Here is a 24,515-nt window from a genome sequence, read left to right on the forward strand (position 1 = left end):
CAAAAAAAAAAAAAAAACTATAGCAAAAAATAATAAGAAAAGAGGGTCTTAGCTTCTCTAAATTTTTTGTAATTTTATTTTTTTCTAAATTTTTATTTTTTATTAATTTATTTTTCTCTTTTCTAAGACCTAAAAAGTTAATTGCCTGGCTGTGGGACGTATTCCATGGACTTGGTGGACTTGACTTACTTGTTGGTTTTTTTTTTTTTTTTCTTTCTTTCTAGAATTGTCGAATTTCAATGGACCATAAAAAAAGATTTTGTGGAAAATTCAAGCTGGAAATTGGAGGTCACAAATTTTCTTTCAAATCATGGTGGTTAGCTTACTATGAAAAGTTGGAAAGCATAGGTAAGCTTTCTTCCTTACGGGGTAGATCAACTGGCCAATTTATGTTTCGTGTTTGTTACTTTTCAATACATTTATCATTATCATTACGTGTTTAAGATTTAGTCATAAATTAAGAAAATGATGCTAATGAACGGTGACTAAAATTATATTAAAAATTAATAAAAAATAATAATTGTGTTAACTACTAAAGATAAATTAAAATTTTTGCAAAACTAAACGTTTGAAATCACATACATAAAGTATTTTAACTTCATTTTTATATAAAACCTGTGTTGTATTTGAATTAATATTTTTTCAACGATTTGCTTAATTTTAGACAAACATATATAGCAAAATTTGATTTAACAAAAAAAAAAAAAAAGAAAAATACTATAGCAAAAAAAAAAAAAAAAAAAGGAAAAGGAGTCTTAACTTCTCTAAATTTTATGTAATTTTATATTTTTTTCTAAATTTTTCATTTTTTATTTCATTTTTTCCCTCTTTTCTAAGACCTAAAGAGTTAATTGGCTGGCCGTGGGACTTACTCCGTAGACTTGGTTGGCTTGATCTCCTTGTCAAGTTCTTTTTATGTTTTTTCTACACGTCGAATTTCATTCATATATATGAATGCTTTTTGTGGAAAATTCAAGTTGGAAATTTAAATTGGAGGTCTTCGAAGAAATTTCCTAGCGCTTGATGTGGTGGAAAACATTTTTCTTTAACTTTATATATTATGTGTTGGTAGCAATGATCAGTATGCAACCATGAAAGTGGTTACAATTTCCTTGTTTGTATTTCTTCTTGTCATCGCAGCCACTGTTATTAGCTTTTGTGATGGGAATTCCAATGTGCTTTGCATTGAAAGTGAGGGGCAAGCCCTTTTGAAGTTCAAGCAAGACCTCATTGATCAATCAAACAGGCTATCTTCTTGGGTTGAAGGTGAGGATTGCTGTGAGTGGGTTGGTGTTTTCTGCAATAACTTGACTGGCCATGTCAAAGAGCTGCACTTGGGTCTTCTTTCAAGAGGACCTGATGCGGATGAGCCGGTTGCTGAATGGGATGCTTACCTTCGGTCAAAGCTAGGAGGCAAAATAAATCCTTCTTTGATCGAGTTGAAGCATATCAGTTTCCTAGACTTAAGCAACAACGACTTTGGAAGCCTGGCAATTCCCGAATTCATTGGTTCGATGAAGAGTTTGACATATCTTAACCTTTCTCTAGCAAATTTCCAAGGAGAAATTCCCCATAATATTGGAAATCTTTCAAAATTGCTTTATCTTGATCTTGGACACAATCCCCTATTTGAAACTAAAACTCTTCAATGGGTTTCTGGTCTTTCGTCTCTGCATTACCTTGATTTGAGTGAAGTAGATCTTCGTCAAGCAACTGATTGGCTGCAATCAACACAAAAACTTCCTTCTTTGGTGGAGTTACACTTGTCAAGATGCTCTCTAAATAATGATCCATCTCCAGTCAGTGTTAATTACACATCTCTTGCTGTTCTTGATCTTTCGAGAAACACGTTGTCTTCGGTGCCTACATGGATATTCAGTCTCCGTAGTCTTGTGTCCATTGATCTGAGGTCTAATGGAGTTGAAGGTGTGATTCCCAATGGTTTTCAAAACATGTCTTCTCTCAAATTTCTTGATCTTAGTAGGAATGCCTTCTCTTCATCGACACTCAGCTGGTTATCTAATTTAAACCGACTTCAATTCCTTGGTCTCAGCAGTGCCGGCCTGCAAGGTAATTTTTCAAGTGCCATTGGAAACTTAAGCTCTCTTACTCATCTTGATGTTTCACATAACCAGCTTGAAATTATAGAACCTAAATGTTTGGAAAGTCTTTGCACTATGAGGGAGATGGATTTGTCAAATAATGGAATTGATCAAGAGGTATCAGAAATCATAGAGAGTTTGTCTAGATGTAGTTTGGATCGATTAGAGTCATTAAATATTGCATCTAACAAACTTTCTGGCCATTTACCTGATCAACTTGGCCAATTTAAAATTTTGGCATACCTTTTCCTTTCTAGAAACTCCATTTCTGGTCCCATTCCATCCTCAATAGGGAAGTTGTCATCATTGAAAGTTCTTGATGTTTCATACAATCGATTGAATGCAACTCTTCCTCAAAGTTTAGGACAACTTGGGAATTTGGAAGATTTAGACGTTAGCTATAATGTGTTGGAAGGAAATATATCAGAAACGCACTTTTCTAATCTCACGAGATTGAAATTTTTTTGGGCATCTAACAACTTGTTAACGTTTAAACCAAACCCAAGTTGGATTCCTCCTTTTCACTGTAAAAGTATTGGATTGGGTAACTGGCATCTTGGTCCGCAATTTCCTCAGTGGTTACAATTCCAAAAGAACTTGTCTTTTTTAGATATCTCCTGTGCTGAAATTTCAGGTGTCATTCCCACTTGGTTTTGGAACCTTTCAACTCAATTTGAATGTCTAAACCTTTCCCATAACCAACTAGGCGGGGAGATTTCATATTTATTGATGAGTTCGATGGTTGACTTGAGATCCAACCAATTCACAGGTCCATTGCGGCAGGCATCCTCTGATTTGGAGTATTTATTTTTGACTAACAATCTAATTTCAGGATCCTTATCTAATTTTCTTTGTAATTCCCAAACTAAACTGGAAACTTTGAGCATTCTTGACATTGAATCAAATCTTCTGTCAGGTGCAATTCCAGATTGTTGGAAAATTTTGGGAAGTTTGCAAGTCTTAAATTTAGGAAATAACGATCTAACTGGGACAATTCCTATATCCTTGAGATATATGGTTCATATTGAGTTATTAAACCTTCGTAACAATAACTTATTTGGAGAAGTACCATCCTCATTGCAGCATTTAAATGTTACGCTTATTCTTGATCTTAGTGAAAACCAATTAACGGGGAGTATTCCAGCATGGATTGGAGACAAGCTCTCAAAACTCGTGGTGCTAAACCTCCGTTCAAATAACTTTCAAGGCTATATTCCTGATCAAATATGTACTCTTAATTCTCTTCAGGTCTTGGATCTTGGTTATAACAACATTTCAGGAGCTATTCCAAAATGTTTTAGTAACTTAAGTGCCATGGCCACAAAACCCTCCGACCAACACCTAAGTTATTGGGCTTTCGAATTAGACTTTGATAACCTGTTTTATTTGGGTGCGTTATTGGTGACAAGAGGAAGGGAGGATGAATACAGTACCACACTTAGACTTGTTACTAGCATAGACCTTTCAGTTAATAGTCTCACAGGAGAGATCCCCAAAGAACTTGGAAATCTTATGGGGCTGCGGTCATTAAATTTGTCGAAGAATCTCCAAACAGGAAAGATACCAGAGAACATTGGCAATATGGAGGTGTTGGAATCTCTTGACTTGTCGATTAACCGACTCCATGGTGAAATCCCTTCAAGTTTCTCCAATTTGAATTTCTTGAATCACTTCAACTTGTCCTACAACAACTTGACAGGACAAATCCCATTAGGCACCCAGCTCCAAAGCTTTGACAGGTCTTCTTACATTGGCAATCATCTTTGCGGACCTCCAGTCACTAAAAATTGCAGCGGAAATGGCGAAACACCTGATTTTACAAATGGAGGTAGCAGTGGAGGAAAGAAAAGATCTAAGGTGAATTGGCTTTATGTGAGCATAGTGCTTGGATTTGTGATGGGGTTTTGGGGAGTTGTGGCTCCCCTGTTTTTCATCAGGTCTTGGAGGTTTGCTTATTATCAAAAACTGGAGCAAATTGGTGATAAGCTATACGTGTTTTGGGCTACTATTGGTATGTAATTATTTGTAATGGCAGCTCATTTTGGTGTGTTTGATAATGCAGTAACTTGATTTGCATGTTCTTAACTTAATCCGTGTATTCGGATTTGGAAGTAGGATTACATGTAATTTATCGAAAGGAAATAAAATTGTGTTAATGTATTTGACTCATATATGTGTGTTTGAATTTAATTAAATATGAGTTGAAGGTATAATTTTTTATAAATCTTTTATTTTGAAATATTTCTTATTCTAGTCTTATTTATGATTTTGGTTATTCAAAAGTAAAATTTCAAAAACTACAGATTTTTATAAATCCAAATGAATTGAAAGCTTTTATTGTAACTATGCAAAAATTGGAGGATATTGGTTTACAGAAAAAAAAAAAAAAAAAGCATGCGAAATGGGCCGGATTTAACCAATCCGTTTTTGTCAATTCACCCCACCTTACGAACCCATTAGTGAATCAAGCCTAATACTTTTTACCCTATTTTATGTATTTTTTTAGTTCTATTTATCAAAAATTTGAAAATAATAATAAATATAAAAATATAAAAAGGCAAAAAAAATTAAAAAATTAAAAAATTAAAAATCAAATCTAAATCATCATAAAAAATTTTAGTCGTATTTTTCTTTTAAATCTAAATCATCATAAAAAAATTTAATCGCATTTTTCTTTCTCTTTTTCTAAAAGTTTTAAAAAATGTTTATGATTTAAAATAAATTAAAAAAATCTTGGATTTGATCAAATAATTTATAATTTGAAAATAAAAAATAAAAGTACACATCATAGCAAAAAAAGCCAACAACAAAAAACGATACCATAATAAATTAAATATTTTTAGTTTTGATATATTTATAAGATTCAATATGTAAGTTAAAATTTTATTTTATTTTTATTAAAAATAATTATAAATAGTGGGATCAAATTCTAGTAATGGATAAAAATATATAAAATAATGACCAATGTATATATGAACAATCAAATTTTTGGCCAATAAAATATTAGAGACTAATTAAAGAGTGGCAAATCATCCAATTAAGGCTGGAAGGTTATGCTTATGTAGGGTGTGAATTTGAAGAAAAAAAAAAAAAGAAAGGTAGCACTTGAGGGAAGAGGTAAAACTAACCTATAATGCCACCTAGAAAGTGACCACTGACTTTTACATCTTATTATCAATTCAAAAAGTTATTATAACATCAATTATGCTAGTTTAAGAAACTTATTTATGATAAATTTTGACATAATTAATAAAAGAAGGATTATATGAAATAATTATTCAATGTAAAAATATATCTTTTTTATTTTATTAAAATCACACCATAAAATAATATTTTTAAAAAATGTTGATTATTTATTTTATATTATACGTTATTATTAGATCGGTAAATTTTTTTTCAACAGCATTTACTTATTAGTGGTACGTGAAAAATTAAAATTAACCTGTGTCAATAATATGATTATATTATATAATTTAAATGAAAAGCATATATATATAAAGTAATCTTTTTATAAATTCAAAGTCTAATCTAAGTGATTTATACAAATATTTTAAAAAGTACTTCTAATCGGATTAAAATTAAAATTTATGCACTTGTAATTCTTTTTTTAATTCTCAAATTTAATTTATTTGGTATAAAAATAAAATTACGACAAACTCAACTATAACCTGACTATATTAATCAAATCTTGTTCATCAATATAAGGTAATTAACATTGTAATTGATCATTCTAAGCATAGTGATTTACTATTTTAATTAGCTAAAAATATAACTTATAGGCAGGACATAAAAGTGAAACATCATGGGTGATGTAAGAGAATTTTAACTTGATCTGGCCACAATGCCCCGACAAGTATTCCTTTTGACTCAGCTGTTGATTCTACTATTAACGACTAAATAATGATGTTCGACGCTAATAACTTGTTCATATAATTTTACTCTCTTTCCATCGTTTCTTTAATTTGTTCTTTCTTTCTTTTTTTTTTTTAAACTTTTTTAAAATAAATATTTGAATAATATAGCCTTTCCCTCCCTTGCTTGTAATTCCTGTATATATAACACTGAGCTTCAAATTTCATTTCCTATGACCAAAACCAAAATGCAAAATCAAAGAGAATTAATTATAAGATCGAAGAAGAATCGTTTCCATAATAAGAACGACTTGATTTTCATACATGGACTCTTCATTTTTTCAATACCCAAATCTCCAATTGTCTCTTGAATCCTCTTCTTCCTATATTTCTCAAAAAATTTCTCACTAGAATCATTCAATTATCTCCATAACCAAACCCTTTCAATGGAAATGACTCCCGTGTAATCTTCCTTTGGGAGTCCTAAATCAAGCATAGGAAAACACTTTCGATACCACATCCGTTAATAGTTTTAGAAAGGATCATTAAGTGAACTTGAATGCAAATGAAGATGAGACAGGAAAGGAGGTTTAGTATAGAGGAGTTAGGAAGAGGCCATGGGGAAAATAGGCAGCTGAGATAAGGGATTCCATAAGGAATGGTGTTGGGCTTTGGCCTGGAACCTTGGATATAGCTGAGGCTACAGCTAGTGTATGATCAAGCTACACTCGCAATGCGAGGTCCGATGGTGATACTCGGTTTTCCAATGGATACAGTTTATGATTCACTTCAAGAAATGAACTATGGACTTGAAGAAAGTTGTTCACCTACTTTGACAATTTAGAAAAGGTACTCCATGAAGAGCAAAAGATCAGGGAACACGAAGATCAAGAAAGAAGGAAATGGGGAGGGAAAATATCCTGGTGTTTGAGGATTTAGGAGCTGATTATTTGGAGAAGCTTCTAAGTATATCTGAGAGTGCAACTCCTTATTGGTGAATAATTGAGTTCAAACACCAACATTTTTTCTTCTCTTTTTTGTTTCTTCTCCCTTTTCAATTGAGATAGTGGAGGAGGACCAAATTTTTTGTTGGATATCGTCTGTGAATTTGTAAATCTTTGAGATGATGTACAATCAAAGTTTAGTGCTATGCATAATTTTAGCCAACAATAATATTACATACTAGTTGAACATTTCTACAAATTTTCATTCTTCTATATATACATATATATATGATAACAATTTCTAGTTATTTTGAATTCATAAAGAGTTATCATCTATGTTAATCATATATTAGTAGTAGTTTTATTTTCCTTTTTGCTTAAAAGAACACTTGAAAATAGAGGTCGTTGCGCCAAATTGTATTCTCATTTCTTTTTTTCTTGGTATAAAAGAAAATATTTTTTTCGAATTTATAAGATTTCTGTCCATATCTCACCACATCCTTTTTCGTGAAAGTAGAATATTAACCAGCTTTTCCTTGAGCAATATGTGCCATTGCCAAGGCAATTTGGACCCAATTTTGAATCAGATGAAGCTCTAATTGAATGTGGCTGAAAACTCACCGAATCACTATCGTAATTTATAACTAACACTGTTTTTAATGTGGAAGAGAACTCAATCCCCCTAAATCCAAGCCCATGGATGTGTTTTTACCATCATGAGCTTTTTTATGCTGCCTATCGAGCTCAATCAACGACTTGCATAATAAAAAAAGAGAGAACTGTTATTTACCTATCAAATTAAAGTTATAAAATCTAATGGACCGGCTTCATATATATATATATATATTAGTCAAAATTGATCCATCACATTATGATTCAAATACAAAATTAAATTGGGATCATACTTAATTAATATCGTACTATATGTTTGAATATATTACAATATGATACCACTATAATTATTTGTAATTTGACATTAATTGACCTAAATCCAGATTAATTGATTGACTGTGTTAGCCCACGATATAATTACAAACACTCTGCACTGGGGAAAAGGGTTACGGAATGTCTGGGAAGCCATTGCACTGTAAAGGGTCAGCATTTCGCCGAACCATCCCGAGCTTCAGGTGTCAAGGTGGAGATTTCACAAAGGGGAATGGCCCTGGAGGAGAAGCAATCTATGGCATGAAATTTGCAGATGAGAATTTCAAGCTTACATATACTGGACCTGGTTGTTTGTCAATGGCCAATGCAGGACCAAACACCAATGGCTCCCAATTCTTTATACGCATGGAGAAGACTCCATGGCTTGATGGAAAGCAAGTTGCGTTTGGTAAAGTAGTGGATGGATAAGCGTTGTCAAGGAGATGGAAAAAGCTGGCTCAGACAGTGGGAGGACTTTGCAACCAGTTGTGATCGATGACTGTGGTCAGCCAAAAGAAATTGATGGAGAACCTGGGAATGATGAAGTACTGTATTTTTTTTTTTATGTTTCTACATGGCAATTTGGACTCTGTCCACTTTGTTAGTCACTGCTAATGTACGTTACAATAGAAATTTGAGGCACTCCTGAAGGAAAAATTGCTTCAGTGTCATGTTTTATCAGATTATACATTTTTGGTTAGGAGAGGAACTGATCAATTTCATTTATATTATACTTGGATCACAATTTTATTCCATCGCATGATACTTGAATTATACTTGATCACAATTAACAGAACATAGTCGAGGACTCTTATTCATGGGTCAAGCGAACGGAATCGGGCAGGCAATGGAGATGGGGGTGGCCGAAAAGGTTAGTAAAGTTGTTGCTGTAGAGGTTTGGGGGGTTGCTGGGGATTAGAATCGCTGAGATGTGTTTTAGAAGATGGGAAAGGGAGGTGAAGGAAAAAAAGAGATGGTTTTGGTTCAAAAATGAAGAAAATAAAGGATTTTGGCAATTGGCGATGGGTTTAAGAGAGGTTGATGAGAGCATGGCGAGGAAAAATAGATGTAGAAGATATTTGTAGGAAGGAGGGAGAAGGGGAAGGCTTTATTTTGTTTATTAGCAGCAGCAGGGTTGTTTAGGCCTGTCAAAATTCTAATACCCCATTTGCTTGGTGGTATAAGGCAAAACAAAACTAGCCTAACACTTTTATATTTAAATATATATCATTTAAATTATACAACTCGAGTTCATATATCATTTAATACGAAATAATAAAATTATAATTACTTAAATTAATATCGTTCAATTATGTAAAAAAATTATTACATTTTTTATTACATCAAATGTAGATTCAATCAATCAAAATACAACACGTTATTAAAATTTGTAAATTCTCTCTTTATAATTTAAAAGAATTTTTTTCCCATGGCTTCTATGAGGGGTTAGTTCCATTGCTAGTTGGATATAAAAAAAAGGGTTTGGTGATACTATATGATCATACTAAGTACAATCAAATCACGCATTGAAATCTTGTTTTAAAAATTTAAAATTCAATTTAATTGATTTGTACAATTATTTTTAAAATATAACATTCAATAAATTTAAAATTCAAATTTTAACACCTATAATTATGAATTGTGAAAATCATACTAATATTTGGTAATTAAAATTGTATTAAAGGTTAATGGATAAAAAAATAATTGTGTTAACTATGAAAGATAAAACTGAAATTGTAATTTGCAAAATTAAACGTTTTACTTTCATAGATTTTTATATAAAACCACTTTTATATTTCAATTAATATTCTTTTTTTGACAAATTTCTTAATTTTAGGCGCCATACATATATTAAAACTTGATTTAAAAGAAAAAAAGAAAGTAACTATAGCATAAAAATGATAAGGAAAAAGAGTCTTAGCTTCTCTAAATTTTTTGTAATTTTATTTTTTTCTAAATTTTCATTTTTTTTTCATTTTTTCTGTTTTCTAAGACATAAAGAGTTAATTGTTTGACCGTGAACTTGACTTACTTGTCAAGTCTTTTTTTGTTCTTCTTTCTACAATTGTAGAATTTAAATGGACCATAAATGCTTTCCGTGGAAAATTCAAGTTGGTTTTTGTGGAAAATTCTCCATAGACTTGGTTGACTTGACTTACTTGTTAAGTCTTTTTTGTTCTTTCTACAATTGTAGAATTTAAATGGACCATATATGCAATTTAAATGGACCATAAATGCTTCCCGTGAAAAAGTCAAGTTGGAAATTGGTTTTTGTGGAAAATTCTAACTCCGTAGAGTTGATTTACTTGTCTAGTTTTTTTTGTTCTTCTTTCTACAATAGTAGAATTTAAACGGACCATAAATGCTTTCCGTGGAAAATTCAAGCTGGAAATTGGTTTTTGTGGAAAATTCAAACTCCATAGACTTGCTTGACTTGACTTGATGTGATGGAAGATATTTTTCTTTAACTTTATATATTAGGTGTTGGTAGCAATGATCGGTATGCAACCATGAGAGCGGTTACAATTTCCTCATTTGGATTTCTTCTTGTCATCGCAGTCACCATTATTAGCTTTTGCGATGGGAATTGCAATGTGCTTTGCATTGAAAGTGAGAGACAAGCCCTTTTGAAGTTCAAGCAAGACCTTATTGATCAATCAAACCGGCTATCTTCTTGGGTTGAAGGTGAGGATTGCTGTGAATGGCTTGGTGTTTTCTGCAATAACTTGACTGGCCATGTCAAAGAGCTGCATTTGGGGCTTCTTTCAAGTAGACCTGATGTGCATGCACCGCATGCTGAATGGGATGTTGAATGGGATGTTTACATTCGGTCAAAACTAGGAGGCAAAATAAATCCTTCTTTGATCGAGTTGAAACTGTTGGGAAATACCACAATACCCACGCGCAGCAACCACACACACAAAATAACAAGCTCAAATCAAGAATAAGAACACACAAATATATTTGGTTCGGCCCAACTCAAAATGGCCTACTCCAAACCTAATCCACTATCAAATAAATCTTTACAATTGTGAGACTTTTAGAATGAGAAAAGTCTCATAAAATTCCTTACTCAAAACTTAACCCAAAACCCAATTACACTCTTTTAATAGCCTACTCACTTAGCTATTCTCTTGGTGTCTAACTCTCTGGGGTTACTAAACTAAAACCAAAACATCTTATTTATAAAGGGTGAAACCCTTTATACCTTTACTAAACTTCCGATGTGGGATACAAGACAAACTCAAACTCATTTAACTTTTGATATGGGATTCTGAGATTCAAGGCAAATCCCAACAAATCCTCCCTTGACTTGAATCTCCAAACACTTCAACAGTATCTGCAAAGCTAACATGCTTACCTTTCTTCTTTTCTTTCATCACAGGCATTCCAGCAACTGAGCCTCCATCAAACATGTACAAGTGATTGACCCTATTCCCTTGTAGAATCACACTATCATTCTTATACACTTTCAACCAATCATTACTACCATAAAATGTGTACCCCCGAGAAGCTAACTCACCCAAAGCAATCAAATTGTAGTGACAATTTGGTACATACCTTACATGACGAAGTGTCCTAATAACACCATTGTGAGATCTAAGGCAAACACTCCCAATGCCTTGAATCTGCACCTTTTTTTCGTTAGCAACCACAATATCCCCATACTTTTCATTCTCATTCAACTCCATAAAGCAGCTCCTATCATTGCAAACATGAACTGTAGCAGCTGAATCTAAAACCCAACCTTTATCACTTTTCAAAGTCTGAGTCTCATCCACACAAGTTGTCAAAACAACATCATCATCATCAGACACGACAGCAACAGTATCACTCTTTTCTTCATCTGATTTCTTCTCATCATTCGCCCTTTTGAAAGCAACCATATCCCTTCTCAGCTTCCTGTAGCGTACTTGGATATGTCCCTTCTCACCACAATAATAACATTCTACATCACTGTAATCTCTGTCTCTTGACTTAGATCTCCATCTCGATCCATCAATCCTCTTTTGAGTCCTCCCTTGATCAAAACCCTCTACAGCTAGTGTACTCCCCCCAGGTGATGAGTTCCGAGCTCCCATAAACCTTTCATTCTCACGCAACAGGACAGTCACATCATCCAACTTCAAAGCAGACCTGCTTACCAACACAGTCTGAACTAAAGGCCTATAAGACTTGGGTAAAGATGACAGCAAAATTAAAGCCTTCTCTTCATCTTTTAACTCATCAACAGAAATCGCTAGCAATTGAGAAACCAATTTATTAAACTCATTCAAGTGATTATGAAGACTCATACCTTCTTCCATCTTCAGAGAATACAGATCCATCTTCAAACATAATCTATTAGTCAACGACTTCAAAGCATAAATACCTTCAAGCTTATCCCACAAACTCTTTGGAGTACTCTCAGTCAACACACTGTACTTTACTTCTGGAGCTAACGCCAATCTAATAGTACTAACAGCCTTCTTTTGAATCCTATTCCAATTAGCATCAGACATTCCCTCAGGCTTGCTACTCTCTAATGCTTGATCCAACCCTTGTTGTACTAACAGATCTTGAATCGTACTTTGCCATAACATAAAATTACTCTTTCCATCAAATAACGGAATCTCAAACTTAGGCATAGACATACCAGACATACCTTCTTCAGACATCTTCAAACACTACTTCACGATCTCTTGGACCCACGAACCTCGAACCTCGCTCTAATACCACTTGTTGGGAAATACCACAATACCCACGCGCGGCAACCACACACACAAAATAACAAGCTCAAATCAAGAATAAGAACACACAAATGATCTTCCCTCTCTTACTCTTAGTCAGTCGTTCCTTTTATGTAACTCGTTGGCTTCAGAACTTGCTTTCCTTTCGAAACCATTGAGCGAAGAATGATAACTCTAGATCGAAACATACTAACTATAGGACATAGGCCTTAGGTTTGGATGCATATTGAAACACACCGCACTTGAGGTGAGGAATTGATTGATTGTCTTACAACACGCTTCCCTATCTTTCCGAATGACTTACTATCAGGCTGGCTGGACTGTACTAAGCTGAGGATCGGGATCGGAGATAGAATCAATAAAAGTAAAAGAGAGGGGCTAAGCTCTGTCTGGTCTGTCCTTTAGTTGAAAAGAAAAAGGACTTGCGATGGGCTGTAGCCTCAATTTTCATTGACCCTTCCAAGCTTCCAAACTGGCATCCCACGCGCAGCAACCACACACACAAAATAACAAGCTCAAATCAAGAATAAGAACACAGAAATATATTTGGTTCGGCCCAACTCAAAATGACCTACTCCAAACCTAATCCACTATCAAATAAATCTTTACAATTGTGAGACTTTTAGAATGAGAAAAGTCTCCTAAAACTCCTTACTCAAAACTTAACCCAAAACCCAATTACACCCTTTTAATAGCCTACTCACTTAGCTATTCTCTTGGTGTCTAACTCTCTGAAGTTACTAAACTAAAACCAAAACATCTTATTTATAAAGGGTGAAACCCTTTATACCTTTACTAAACTCCCGATGTGGGATACAAGACAAACTCAAACTCACTTAACTTTTGATGTGGGATTCTGAGATTCAAAGCAAATCCCAACAAAAACATCTCAGTTTCCTAGAATTAAGCAACAACGACTTTGGAGGCTTGGCAATTCCCGAATTCATTGGTTCCATGAAGAGTTTGATATATCTTAACCTCTCTTGGGCAAATTTCCAAGGAGCAATTCCCCATAATCTTGGAAATCTCTCAAAACTGCATTATCTTGATCTTGGACACAATTCCCTATTTGAAGATAAAACTCTTCAATGGGTTTCTGGTCTGTCGTCTCTGCAGTATCTTGATTTGAGTCATGCAGATCTTGGTAAAGCAACTGATTGGCTGCAGATAACAAATAAACTTCCTTTATTGGCAGAGTTACACTTGTCAGGATGCTATCTATATAATGATCCATCTCCAATCAGTGTTAATTGCACATCTCTTGCTGTTCTCGATCTGTCTGCCAACAAGTTGTCTTTGGTGCCTACATGGATATTCAGTCTTCGTAGTCTTGTGTCCATTGATCTTACCCTTAATGGAGTTGAAGGTGTGATTCCCAATGGTTTTCAAAACATGTCTTCTCTCAAATTTCTTGATCTTAGTTGGAATTCATTCTCTTCATCATCGACACTCAACTGGCTGTCTAATTTAAACCAGCTTCAATTTCTTGGTCTTCGTAGCGTCGGTCTGCAAGGTAATTTTTCAAGTGCCATTGGAAACTTGAGCTCTCTTACTCATCTTGATCTTTCAGGTAACTTGCTTGAAATTATAGTACCAAAATATTTGGAAAGTCTTTGCAATCTGAGGGAGTTGGATTTGTCAAATAATGGAATTGTTCATGAGGTATCAGAAATCATAGAAAGTTTGTCTAGATGTAGTTTGGATCGATTAGAGTCATTAAACATGGGATTTAACAAACTTTCTGGCCATTTACCTGATAAACTCGGCCAATTTAAAAATTTGGCATACCTTTCCCTTTCTGGAAACTTCATTTGTGGTCCCATTCCATTCTCAATAGGGAAGTTGTCATCATTGAAATTTCTTGATGTTTTAAACAATCGATTGAATGCAACTCTTCCTCAAAGTTTAGGACAACTTGGGAATTTGGAACATTTAGACGTTTGCAACAATATGTTGGAAGGACATATATCAGAAATGCACTTTTCTAATCTCACGAGGTTGAGATTTTTTAGGGCATCTAACAACATGTTAACGTTTAAACCAAATCCAAGTTGGATTCCTCCTTTCCACTGTGAAAGTATTGAATTGCGTAACTGGCATCTTGGTCCGCAATTTCCTCAGTGGCTACAATTCCAAAAAAACTTGTCTCGTTTGGATATCTCCCATGCTGAAATTTCAGTCGTCATTCCCACTTGGTTTTGGAACATTTCGACTCAGTTGGAATATCTAAACCTTTCCCATAACCAACTAATTGGAGAGATTTCATATTTACCGATGAAGAGGACGGTTGACTTGAGTTCCAACCTATTCATAGGTCCATTGCCACTGCCAATCTCATATTTGAGGTTTTTATTTTTGTCTAAGAACCTATTTTCAGGATCACTTTCCAATTTTCTTTGTAATTCCTCAACTAAACTGGAAGCTTTGACCATTCTTGACATTGAATCAAATCTTCTGTCAGGTGAAATTCCAAATTGTTGGGAAAATTGGCAAATGTTGCAAGTCTTAAATTTAGGAAACTACAATCTAACTGGGAAAATTCCTAGATCTTTGGGATCTATGCGTAGCATTAGGTCATTAAACCTTCGAAACGATAACCTGTTTGGAGAAGTACCATCCACATTGCAGCATTTAGTTGAGGTGATTATTCTTGATCTTAGTGAAAATCAATTGACGGGGAGTATTTCAGCATGGATTGGAGACAAGCTTTTAAACCTTGTGGTTCTAAACCTTCGTTCAAATAACTTTCAAGCCTATATTCCTGATCAAATTTGTGCTATTAATTCTCTTCAAGTTTTGGATCTTGGTTATAACAACATTTCAGGAGTTATTCCAAAATGTTTTAGTAACCTAAGTGCCATGGCCACAAAAACCCTCTACCAATATGTGGGTAACTTCGCCTGGGAACTCGACCGTATTAACTTGATTCCTTTGGCTGCATTATTGGTGATGAAAGGAAGAGAAGATGCATACAGTAACACACTAGGACTTGTTACCATCATAGACCTTTCAGTTAACAGTCTCACAGGAGAGATCCCCAAAGAACTTGGTAGTCTTATGGGGCTGCGGTCATTAAATTTGTCGGGGAATTTTCTAACAGGAAAAATACCAGAGAACATTGGCAGTATGGAGGTTTTGGAATCTCTTGACTTGTCCATGAACCGATTCCATGGTGAAATCCCTTCAAGTTTCTCCAATTTGAATTTCTTAAATCACTTCAACTTGTCCTACAACAACTTGACAGGACAAATCCCATTAAGCACCCAGCTCCAAAGCTTTGACAAGTTTTCTTACGTTGGCAATCATCTTTGCGGACCTCCTGTCACTAAAACTTGTAGCAGAAATGGTGAAACACCTGATGTCACAAATGGAGGTAGCAGTGGAGGAAAGAAAAGGTCTAAGTTGAATTGGCTTTATGTAAGCATAGTGCTTGGATTTGTGATGGGGTTTTGGGGAGTAGTGGCTCCCTTGTTTTTCATCAGGTCTTGGAGGTTTGCTTATTATAAAAAATTGGAGCAAATTGGTGACAAGCTATACGTGTTTTGGGCTACTATTGGTATGTAATTATTTGAAATGGTAGCTCATTTCGGTGTGTTTGGTAATATAATAATTTTATTTGTATGCTCTTTACTTAATCCATGTATTCGGATTTGGATATGGTATTCTATGTTATAGTTTATTGAAATGAAATAAAATTATGTGTGTTAATGTATTTGACTCATAGATGTGTATTCAAGTTTTATTTAAATTGGGTTGAAGGTACAATTTTTTTTATAAATCCTTTTAGTTGGATTGAATTATTAAAAAGATAAATCAAAGTCAGGGTGAATAAAAACATGTCATGACAAGTTGTCATCCTTAAATGGATGTATTCATTAGGCACCCCTATTAATTTGGTTTTTTTTTTTTTTGGGTTGTTTTTTTAAGTTTTGGCTATTTTTTGTTTTTAATTATCTATTTTTTTTTTATCTATGTTTGGAGAACTAAATTGGCAGTAGAAGTGTTCATGTGGCATCCCATTTAGTTTTTTTTTTCTTTTTTTTTCAGCCCTTTCCTTTCCTTTCCTTTGTTTTATTTTATTATTTTTTCTTTTTTTAATAAAATAAATTTTGTAAAAAATGAAGTCATTGGAGGTTGAGATGTCAAAATAACACATATTTGATTAGTTTCAATCCATCAATATAATAGGGACAATTTTTAAAATCAAAATCGGATCGAAGTAGGATGATTTTTTTTTTTTTTTAAGATCAAAATCGAGTCGAAACCAGGTTTAAGATACTTTATTCTACCTCGTCTCAAGGTATATATATAAGAATATATATTATTTAATTTTATTTTTATTTGTTATATTAATAATTTATGTTAATAATTAAGATATAATTTATATTCAAAATTATAATTATTAATGTTATATTATTGAATTGATTCTTGGTCAAGGTAAACCTAATACAGATTATATATATATATATATATATATCAAGTTGGCATCGAGTATAAAAAATAATAATATGATCAAAGTTAAAACGAATATAAACTAGTCTTTACTCGAGCCTTTGCCGTCTTTAAGTGGAGGTCTTTATGTGCTATCCCGATTTGGCTATTTTCATTTTTATCCTTTTGCTTATGCATTTTCTTTTCTTTTTTTTTAGTATATTTTAAATCATTTTTATTATTTTTAATTGTTTTGAAAAATAAAATTAAAAGAGTAAATTTGAATTTGAATTTGTTATAAAAGTTATAAGAATTATATATATTATTTACAAATTAATGGATAAATTTTCACCGATCATTATTTTTATCCAAAAATTATGAACAATAACAAGATTTTAGAATAAAAGTTCAAATTACACACAACCCTAAACTCTACACAGTAGAAAAAGCAAGTAGCATTTTATTAAAATTGAATATTTAAGAACTCTCACTTAAAACTTTTGACCAAGTTTTTTTTTTTTTTTGGGGGGGGGGTGAAGTTTAAACTTTAAAGCCCTGTTATATTAATCATTTTTTGACGAGCTTTTCTGAAACCAGAAACTATAGAAATAGAAGATTCACTGATTAATTTGCTTGCTTATCTGGTAATTGATAGGTTGAAACTTGAAATTTGGAAACCTTTAGGGGTAACTGAATGCCCTACTATAATTTTACAAGACCAAATGTTGAAAATAGTTGACCTGTACCAATTAAACCATCATAAAATAATGCTTCATTTGAATGAATAATAATAAAGATTTTCATCGAATCACATTGAAACTATTCATTTTGACATCCGAGAGGCCGTCCAAATGGAACATGATTGTTGCAAAATTTTCAGGCCTGGAAAATATTGGTCAATAATAATTTTGCATACAAATCCATGATTTCACATTGAACAAATAAAAAGAACCGAATCATTCTTGACTATTTTTGTTATTTATTTATTTATTCTTTTGTTTTTGAATGATAAATCATTATAATATGTAACATTTACATATTAATCAAATTCAAAAGGATTGTTTATCGTAGAAAATAAAGGGTTCAGTTTCTGGAAACTCTAAACATATGGAGATAACCAGACATAGATGAAAGGAATAACGTTGGTAGTTTAGAATATGATACATTTTACATTGAATAGAAAATTTTAATTATTGATGAATAAAATTAATTTTTGTATTAATTTTATTCATATTTTAAATAATTATGTTTGAACAGAAATAAATATCATATGATAAATGGTCACAACTATTTGAATATAAATGAATTATTATTCATAAAGGTAATGATTATACAGAAGGTCATAACCATCTGAATATAAGTTTATGTTTGTTCATTCATTATAAATAAATCTTTTAGTATGATCATTTTTACTATTTTTGATTAGAGAGTTTGAGGCTTTGTTGTATCCTAAAGGTATAATTGTCTTTAAGAAAATGTTCTTTATGTCTCACAGCCAAAATTCTTTTCTATTATTTTTTTTCTCTTATGTATTTTTCTCTAACAATTTAAAGGCAATTATATAAGAAAATTTAATTTTGCCTAAGGAAGATGTAAAGAAAAGAAATTGGCATGATTTGGAGATTAATATTAGAAAAGGCTAAATGAGTCAAAGGTGCTGAAGCATGCTTCTGCTAAAGATATGGTTTTGGAAAATGTTGATGCAGTGAAAGATGAAAAGGATGTTGAGACTGATGCACGTAGTCATGCCAGTCATAATGAGAAACAAAAACCTAAGTGGGAAACTGTCACTGCCCAAAAGAAATGTGAGCACGTGGAGAGTTTAGAAGGTAGTGAAGGTCATGAACCATATGGTGGAGCGTCTCCTTGTAAGGCATTAGCCACGGTAATGGAAACAGAACAACCTATGAGGCCAAGGATGACAGATCAGTTGACGATTTTCTTTTAACCTTACTAAGAGCACTTGATAAGCTACCTATAAATCTTACAGCTCTACAGATGTGTAACATTGGTAAGTCTGTGAATCATTTGCGTAGTCACAAGAATATAAAAATACAGAAGAAAGCGAGTTTAGTTGATATATATATAAAAAAAATGAGTTGATGCTGAGATGGATGCTAAGTCTGGTTCAAATCAGGCTGTTACCTGGTCTGCAAGACCTTGTTTTACTGAAGTTTCTCACAGTGAAAGCAAGTACTCTGGGTCATCTGAGGTTGCCATGAAGAGTTCAGTACCTTAACTTTCTGTTTCTAAAACTGGTTCGGTTAAGCTTGCTCAAGGAGAGACTGCAAGCAAGTCTGCTTTTGCATAAAATATCAGTCTGGTTTAACATGTGAAAAGGCCATGGATGCTCTTATGGCTGAGGGTAATAGTCATAAGTTCATTGTTAACATCCCAAATCAAGGTAGAAGTCGAGCACAAAGTGCCAGTGGATGATCTCTTGAAGATCATTCTGTCTGAGCAGAGCTTCTTCTCCTATGCTTTCAGAGAAGTCTGAACAATTAGATTGTAACATGAAGGAGAAAAGTGATACTTGCTGGACAAATATTATCGCTGATGTGAATACTGAATCTTGGCAGAACAATAACTTGAAAGATATGCTGATTGGGTCTGATGAGGGAGATGGTTCACACACAGCTGTTCCATATAAAATAAAATAAAAATTGTAAAACTGGAGAAGATGCCAGGAAAACAACTGAAGTTACAAAAATGGCTTCCCCATCTTTGGAAATGAACTTAAATCAGGGAAACTGCTGGAGGCTTCTTTCAGCTCCATTAATGCTTTAATTGAAAGTTGTGTCAAGTACTCTGAAGCAAATGCATGCGTACCAGTTAGGAATGATGCTGGAATGAATTTGCTTGCTAGTGTGGCTACTGGAGAGATTTCTAAGTTAATGTGGCTTCACGGATTGATTCTCTACAAAAGAAACACTCATGTTTTTGACTCGCATTGCTGAAACCTTTGCATCTTCCCCTGATAAATTAGATGAGTTGTGCAATCATGGACTTGTTACTCAGGCTGACTTTTTTCAGCATGTGCAAGGGGGTCTCCTCTAAAAAAAAAAAACTTTACTTTTGCTTGCTATCAGTGGCATACTTAAAGATATACTATTAGGTTCTGGCGTTTCCTCCAACTCATCTGTTCCGCCAGTTCTGGCGTTTCCTCCAACTCATCTGTTCCGCCAGTTTTAAGTAGACCAGCAGAGAAGATCTTTTAGATTGACAATCTAGCAAATGAGCTTCTTCCTCCATTGCCACAAGGAACCATCTCCCTCCCTGCCAGCTTAAATATATTTTTGAAAGGATCTATTGTGAAGAAGTCTTCTGCTAGTAGCTCTGGCAAGCAAGAAGACACCAATGGAAACGCTACTGAGGTTTCAGCCCAAGTGAAAATTGTTGAATGATCAACCCAAACTTCTTCAGCAGTTTGGAATGGATCTCTTTCCTGTTCTCATACATATCTATAGTTTTAGTGTCAATAGCACTGTTCGCTACAAATGTCTTTCAGTTATTGGAAAACTGATGTACTTCAGCAGTGCAAAGATGCTTCAGAAGCGGTTGAGTGGGACAAACATATCAAGTTTCTTGGCTGGTGTTATAGCATGGAAAGATCCATATGTCCTGGTTCTTTCCCTCCAAATTGCTGAGATCCTCATGGAGAAGCTTCCTGGAACCTTCTCCAAAATGTTTGTTAGAGAGGGTGTGGTTCATGCTGTGGAACAACTTGTCTTAATCGGTAATCAAAATACCACTCCTGTTCAAGCATTTTCTGTTGAGAAGGATAATGACTCTGTATCTGGAACGTCATCGTGTTCCAGGCATTACAGACATCGCAGTGGTAACTCCAATCCCAAAGGAAGTTCTGTGGAGGAGTCCAAGAATTCAGCATCTTTAAATATTGGCTCACCTCCAAGTTCTATCGAAATTCCTACTATTGTTGAGAGTGGTGATCTTGATATGAACGTATTAATCACAAAATGATTGTGAAAGTAATTAAAATTGGAGTTAAATATATTATGAACTCTTATTTTACATAGGTATATTGGTCCTATGAGTAAAGTTTGAATTCATTATATATCGAAAAAATATTATAACCAATTAAAAGTGGTAAATAACAGAGATATATAAGTTGCACAATGGTGGAGAAATAAAGTTCTCATAAAAGTTTAAAATCAAGTTTAGAGGTTTCAATAATCATGAACTTGGGATTGGCCATTGGACCATTACTATATGCATTGAAAACTCATGATAACATTTGAGATAGTTGGTTTTCATTAAAAGCTATCATTATAAATGAGATAATTTTAATAGCCAAATCTAAATGATTTGTAGGTATGAGGTAGATTATTATGGTTGGCTTAGAAAAGCCATAAGCCAAAATTGATGCCACAATCTTGATCACATTGTGGTAATTTTTTGTTATGTATATGGTCTAATTCATAGATTGTAGAAATGATTTATCATCTATGGTTTTATATAGTGAAAATTTCAAAGTATATTTACTTTGGAAGCATGAGTGATTCAAAAATCTTTTAATTTTGAAAACTTTTATAATAGCAAAAGGAATGCTCTTTAATCCATTTGGTTGATGGAAATGGTTTTGTTCATGGTAATAAAAAAAAAATTTGTCCATGATGAAATAGATTCATATAAAATGAATTGACATAAAAGTCTTAAAAAGAGACTATAGAAGCATGATTATATTTAAAATCAGCTTATTGATGCAAACTCTTATAATGAGTTAAAATATAAAAGTTTTAAAACTTTTATTGAAATATTAAGATATCGGCTAGTTATCTTTCACTAAGGGTGGATTTGGAGGCCTCCTACTTAAAAAAAAAAAAAACCACTAAATAATAAAAAGATATATGAAATGGCAAATTGATTAAGTATATATATGATATCTTGATAGTTGAATGAGATATTCTTTAATAAAGGAATGCATACTTGCATATGGTGGGGGTGATAAGAATCAAAAGAAATAAAAAAAATTACCACCATCGTGTTGTACGATTTTAGTATAATTTTATGAGCAAATTATACAAGCTAATAAGTTTAAACACTTATTAAATTAAAGCCATAAAAAAGTCCTTAAAAAATATATTAAAAAGGACTAAAATAGTTTAGTTTATTCATTGAGTTTTTCCAATTGTACTAGAATTATAATTGTATTAAGGATGTATAAAAGTATGGAGATAAAATGGTTGAAAGTTATGAATATAGAGTTGTGGCCACAACCAAAACTAACTATTTCTTAAAATGATAATAATGAGGTAATAATGTCTGGAGCATATAAATGATATGCAAAATGAAAAATTTGGACATATTAGATTGAAGTGATTATATTAAAGATTCAATCTCAATTGGATCTCAATTGGGGGTAATTACCATAAAAGAAGATTAAATTCCAAGATATTTGGTTAGTAGTACTACAAGTAGAATGGATTTAAACCCTTACTATTAGACACCAATAATAGGAACCCAACTTTGAATTAGTAACCTCTAATTACAAAGTTTAATAGATGAAAACAAGTTATTGTTATGTGTCTATTAAACATTAGTAAAATCCATTCAAATTTTAGAAACTAGTGTGATCTATTGCGTGGGAGGATGAGTTTTTATTCTCTTAATGGAGTTTTAAATGTCTAAAGCAATTGAGACATAATGGAAACTCTACCTATATAAACATAGAAGTGGTGCCGCTTTAAAAAAAAGAATTGTTGGGGTTTCTCTTGTAAATGTTTATGAATAGGATAAGCATATGACCATAATAGTGCTAAAAGCAGTTATAAACCTCTAACAGAAGAATAAATAAGTATTATGTGTGTTACATTTTCAATTCTAACACTAGGAGTTAAGGTTTAATCTGCGGACACTATCAACTTTGTTAGAATTCTAAGATATATACGCTAATTGAAGGTTTAAATCGAGAGATACCTTCTTGTATTCATAATATTTATTTGTGTGAAAGGTAAAAATTAAACACCACATTCCAAACTAGTGGGGGATTGTTGGTAGTTTAGAATATGGTAAATTTCACATTGGATAGAAAGATTTAATTATTGATTAATAAAATTAATTTTTGTATTAATTTTATTCATATTTTAAATAATTATGTTTGAACAGAAACAAATATCATATGACAAATGGTCATAACTATTTGAATATAAATAGATTATTATTCATAAAGGTCATGATTATACAAAAGATCGTAACTATCTGAATAGAAGTTTATGTCTATTCATTCATTATAAATAAATCTTTTAGTATGACTATTTTCACTATTTCTGATTGGAGAGTTTAAGGCTTTGTTGTATCCTAAAGGTATAATTGCCTTTAAAAAAATATTATTCATGCCTCAAAGCTAAAATTCTTTTTTATTGTTTTTTTTTTGCTTATTTATTTTTGTCTAACAAATAATTGATAAAGAAAGGAGTTGCTTTGATAAAGAATTGGAAAACGTAGACATTCTATGGTGGAATGTTTAAATCTCTTCTTAGGAGTTAAGTAAGACTATACAATATAATTACCAGAAATGTTATATGATTCAAACCAAATATTAATCTATAACTAGTCCAAAATCACATAGCAAATTTATCCTTGAAATTTATCTCCACAAATTAAAATATCGCCAATTTAAGATAATATTTTTTATTTGAGTCATTGGAATTTTAATTTTGATTACTGAAATTGAAATAATATTAGCTAATACCTTATCAATTTGAATATCCAATTAATTTGTTATATGATCTTTTTTCTTTTTAGTTATTTGCACAAGATGACATCTTTTATGCTTTAATTTAGATAAAACTACCCCCTACTATTGTGTTTTTTTTACACAATATCCAAGACTCATGTATAAAGGTGTTCATGGGTAAGATCGGTTTGGTTTCAGGTCAGGTTTAGTATTAATAGCTTATATGCTTGTCTAGACCTAGCAGACTTGAAGTTCGAATCTCAAAATTTTTTCAAACCTGACTTAAATTAAAAAAATAAATCCCAAATACACTCATTAAACTTTTTTTATAACAAAAATTTGAAAAAAATGTTATTAAATTAAGTTCAATGAAATTATATTTAATTCACATATATATATATAAATTAAAATATATATTTATATTTATAAAAATTAAAAATAAAAATTATATAAAAGTAACAATTAAGTTTAATAAAATATTTATAATTTTTATACATACGTAAATTAATTTATATATAATTTACATATATATAAAAATAAAAAATTTCTATTTATGTGAATTCAATTGGGCTGGACTTGGGTTTTAAATTTTTTGTCTAAAATTCAATTCAAAATTTAAGTGGATCTAAAAATTATGTCCAAACCATGTTTAACAGGTTTTAATTTTTTATCCAAACCCTTTCAAAACTTGAGCAAACCTTCGAGTTTAGACAGATAACTCGATCCTTGAATAGGTCTACTTATATATATATATATATATATATATATAAGAGGATCATTTCATATGAAATTTGCACCAAACTCACCTTTTATGTTTTTTTCCCTAGTACTATTTT

General features: G+C 32.4%; 2 protein-coding genes and 2 pseudogenes across 2 annotated transcripts; all 4 read left to right on the forward strand.

The window, feature by feature from the left end:
* The first annotated feature begins 1,049 nt into the window (after positions 1-1,049).
* On the forward strand, positions 1,050-4,198 carry LOC149515525 (receptor-like protein EIX1). The gene has a single exon (XM_089741589.1). The coding sequence runs from the start codon at positions 1,092-1,094 to the stop codon at positions 4,119-4,121; it is 3,030 nt and encodes a 1,009-aa protein (XP_089597715.1). The 5' UTR covers positions 1,050-1,091; the 3' UTR covers positions 4,122-4,198.
* A 2,079-nt stretch (positions 4,199-6,277) lies between these two features.
* On the forward strand, positions 6,278-6,970 carry LOC149515526 (ethylene-response factor C3 pseudogene; annotated as a pseudogene).
* An 829-nt stretch (positions 6,971-7,799) lies between these two features.
* Positions 7,800-8,991, forward strand: LOC149515527 (peptidyl-prolyl cis-trans isomerase 1-like; annotated as a pseudogene).
* Positions 8,992-9,802: 811 nt separating this feature from the next.
* LOC111286960 (receptor-like protein EIX2) lies at positions 9,803-16,409 on the forward strand. Its single transcript, XM_089768947.1, has 2 exons — positions 9,803-10,699; positions 13,421-16,409. The coding sequence occupies exons 1-2, from the start codon at positions 10,332-10,334 to the stop codon at positions 16,113-16,115; spliced, it is 3,063 nt and encodes a 1,020-aa protein (XP_089625073.1). The 5' UTR covers positions 9,803-10,331; the 3' UTR covers positions 16,116-16,409.
* The last annotated feature ends 8,106 nt before the right edge of the window (positions 16,410-24,515 follow it).

Source organism: Durio zibethinus, chromosome 12 (genome assembly GCF_047325235.1).
Source record: "Durio zibethinus cultivar Kanyao isolate XHJ-2024 chromosome 12, ASM4732523v1, whole genome shotgun sequence".
NCBI lineage: Eukaryota > Viridiplantae > Streptophyta > Magnoliopsida > Malvales > Malvaceae > Durio > Durio zibethinus.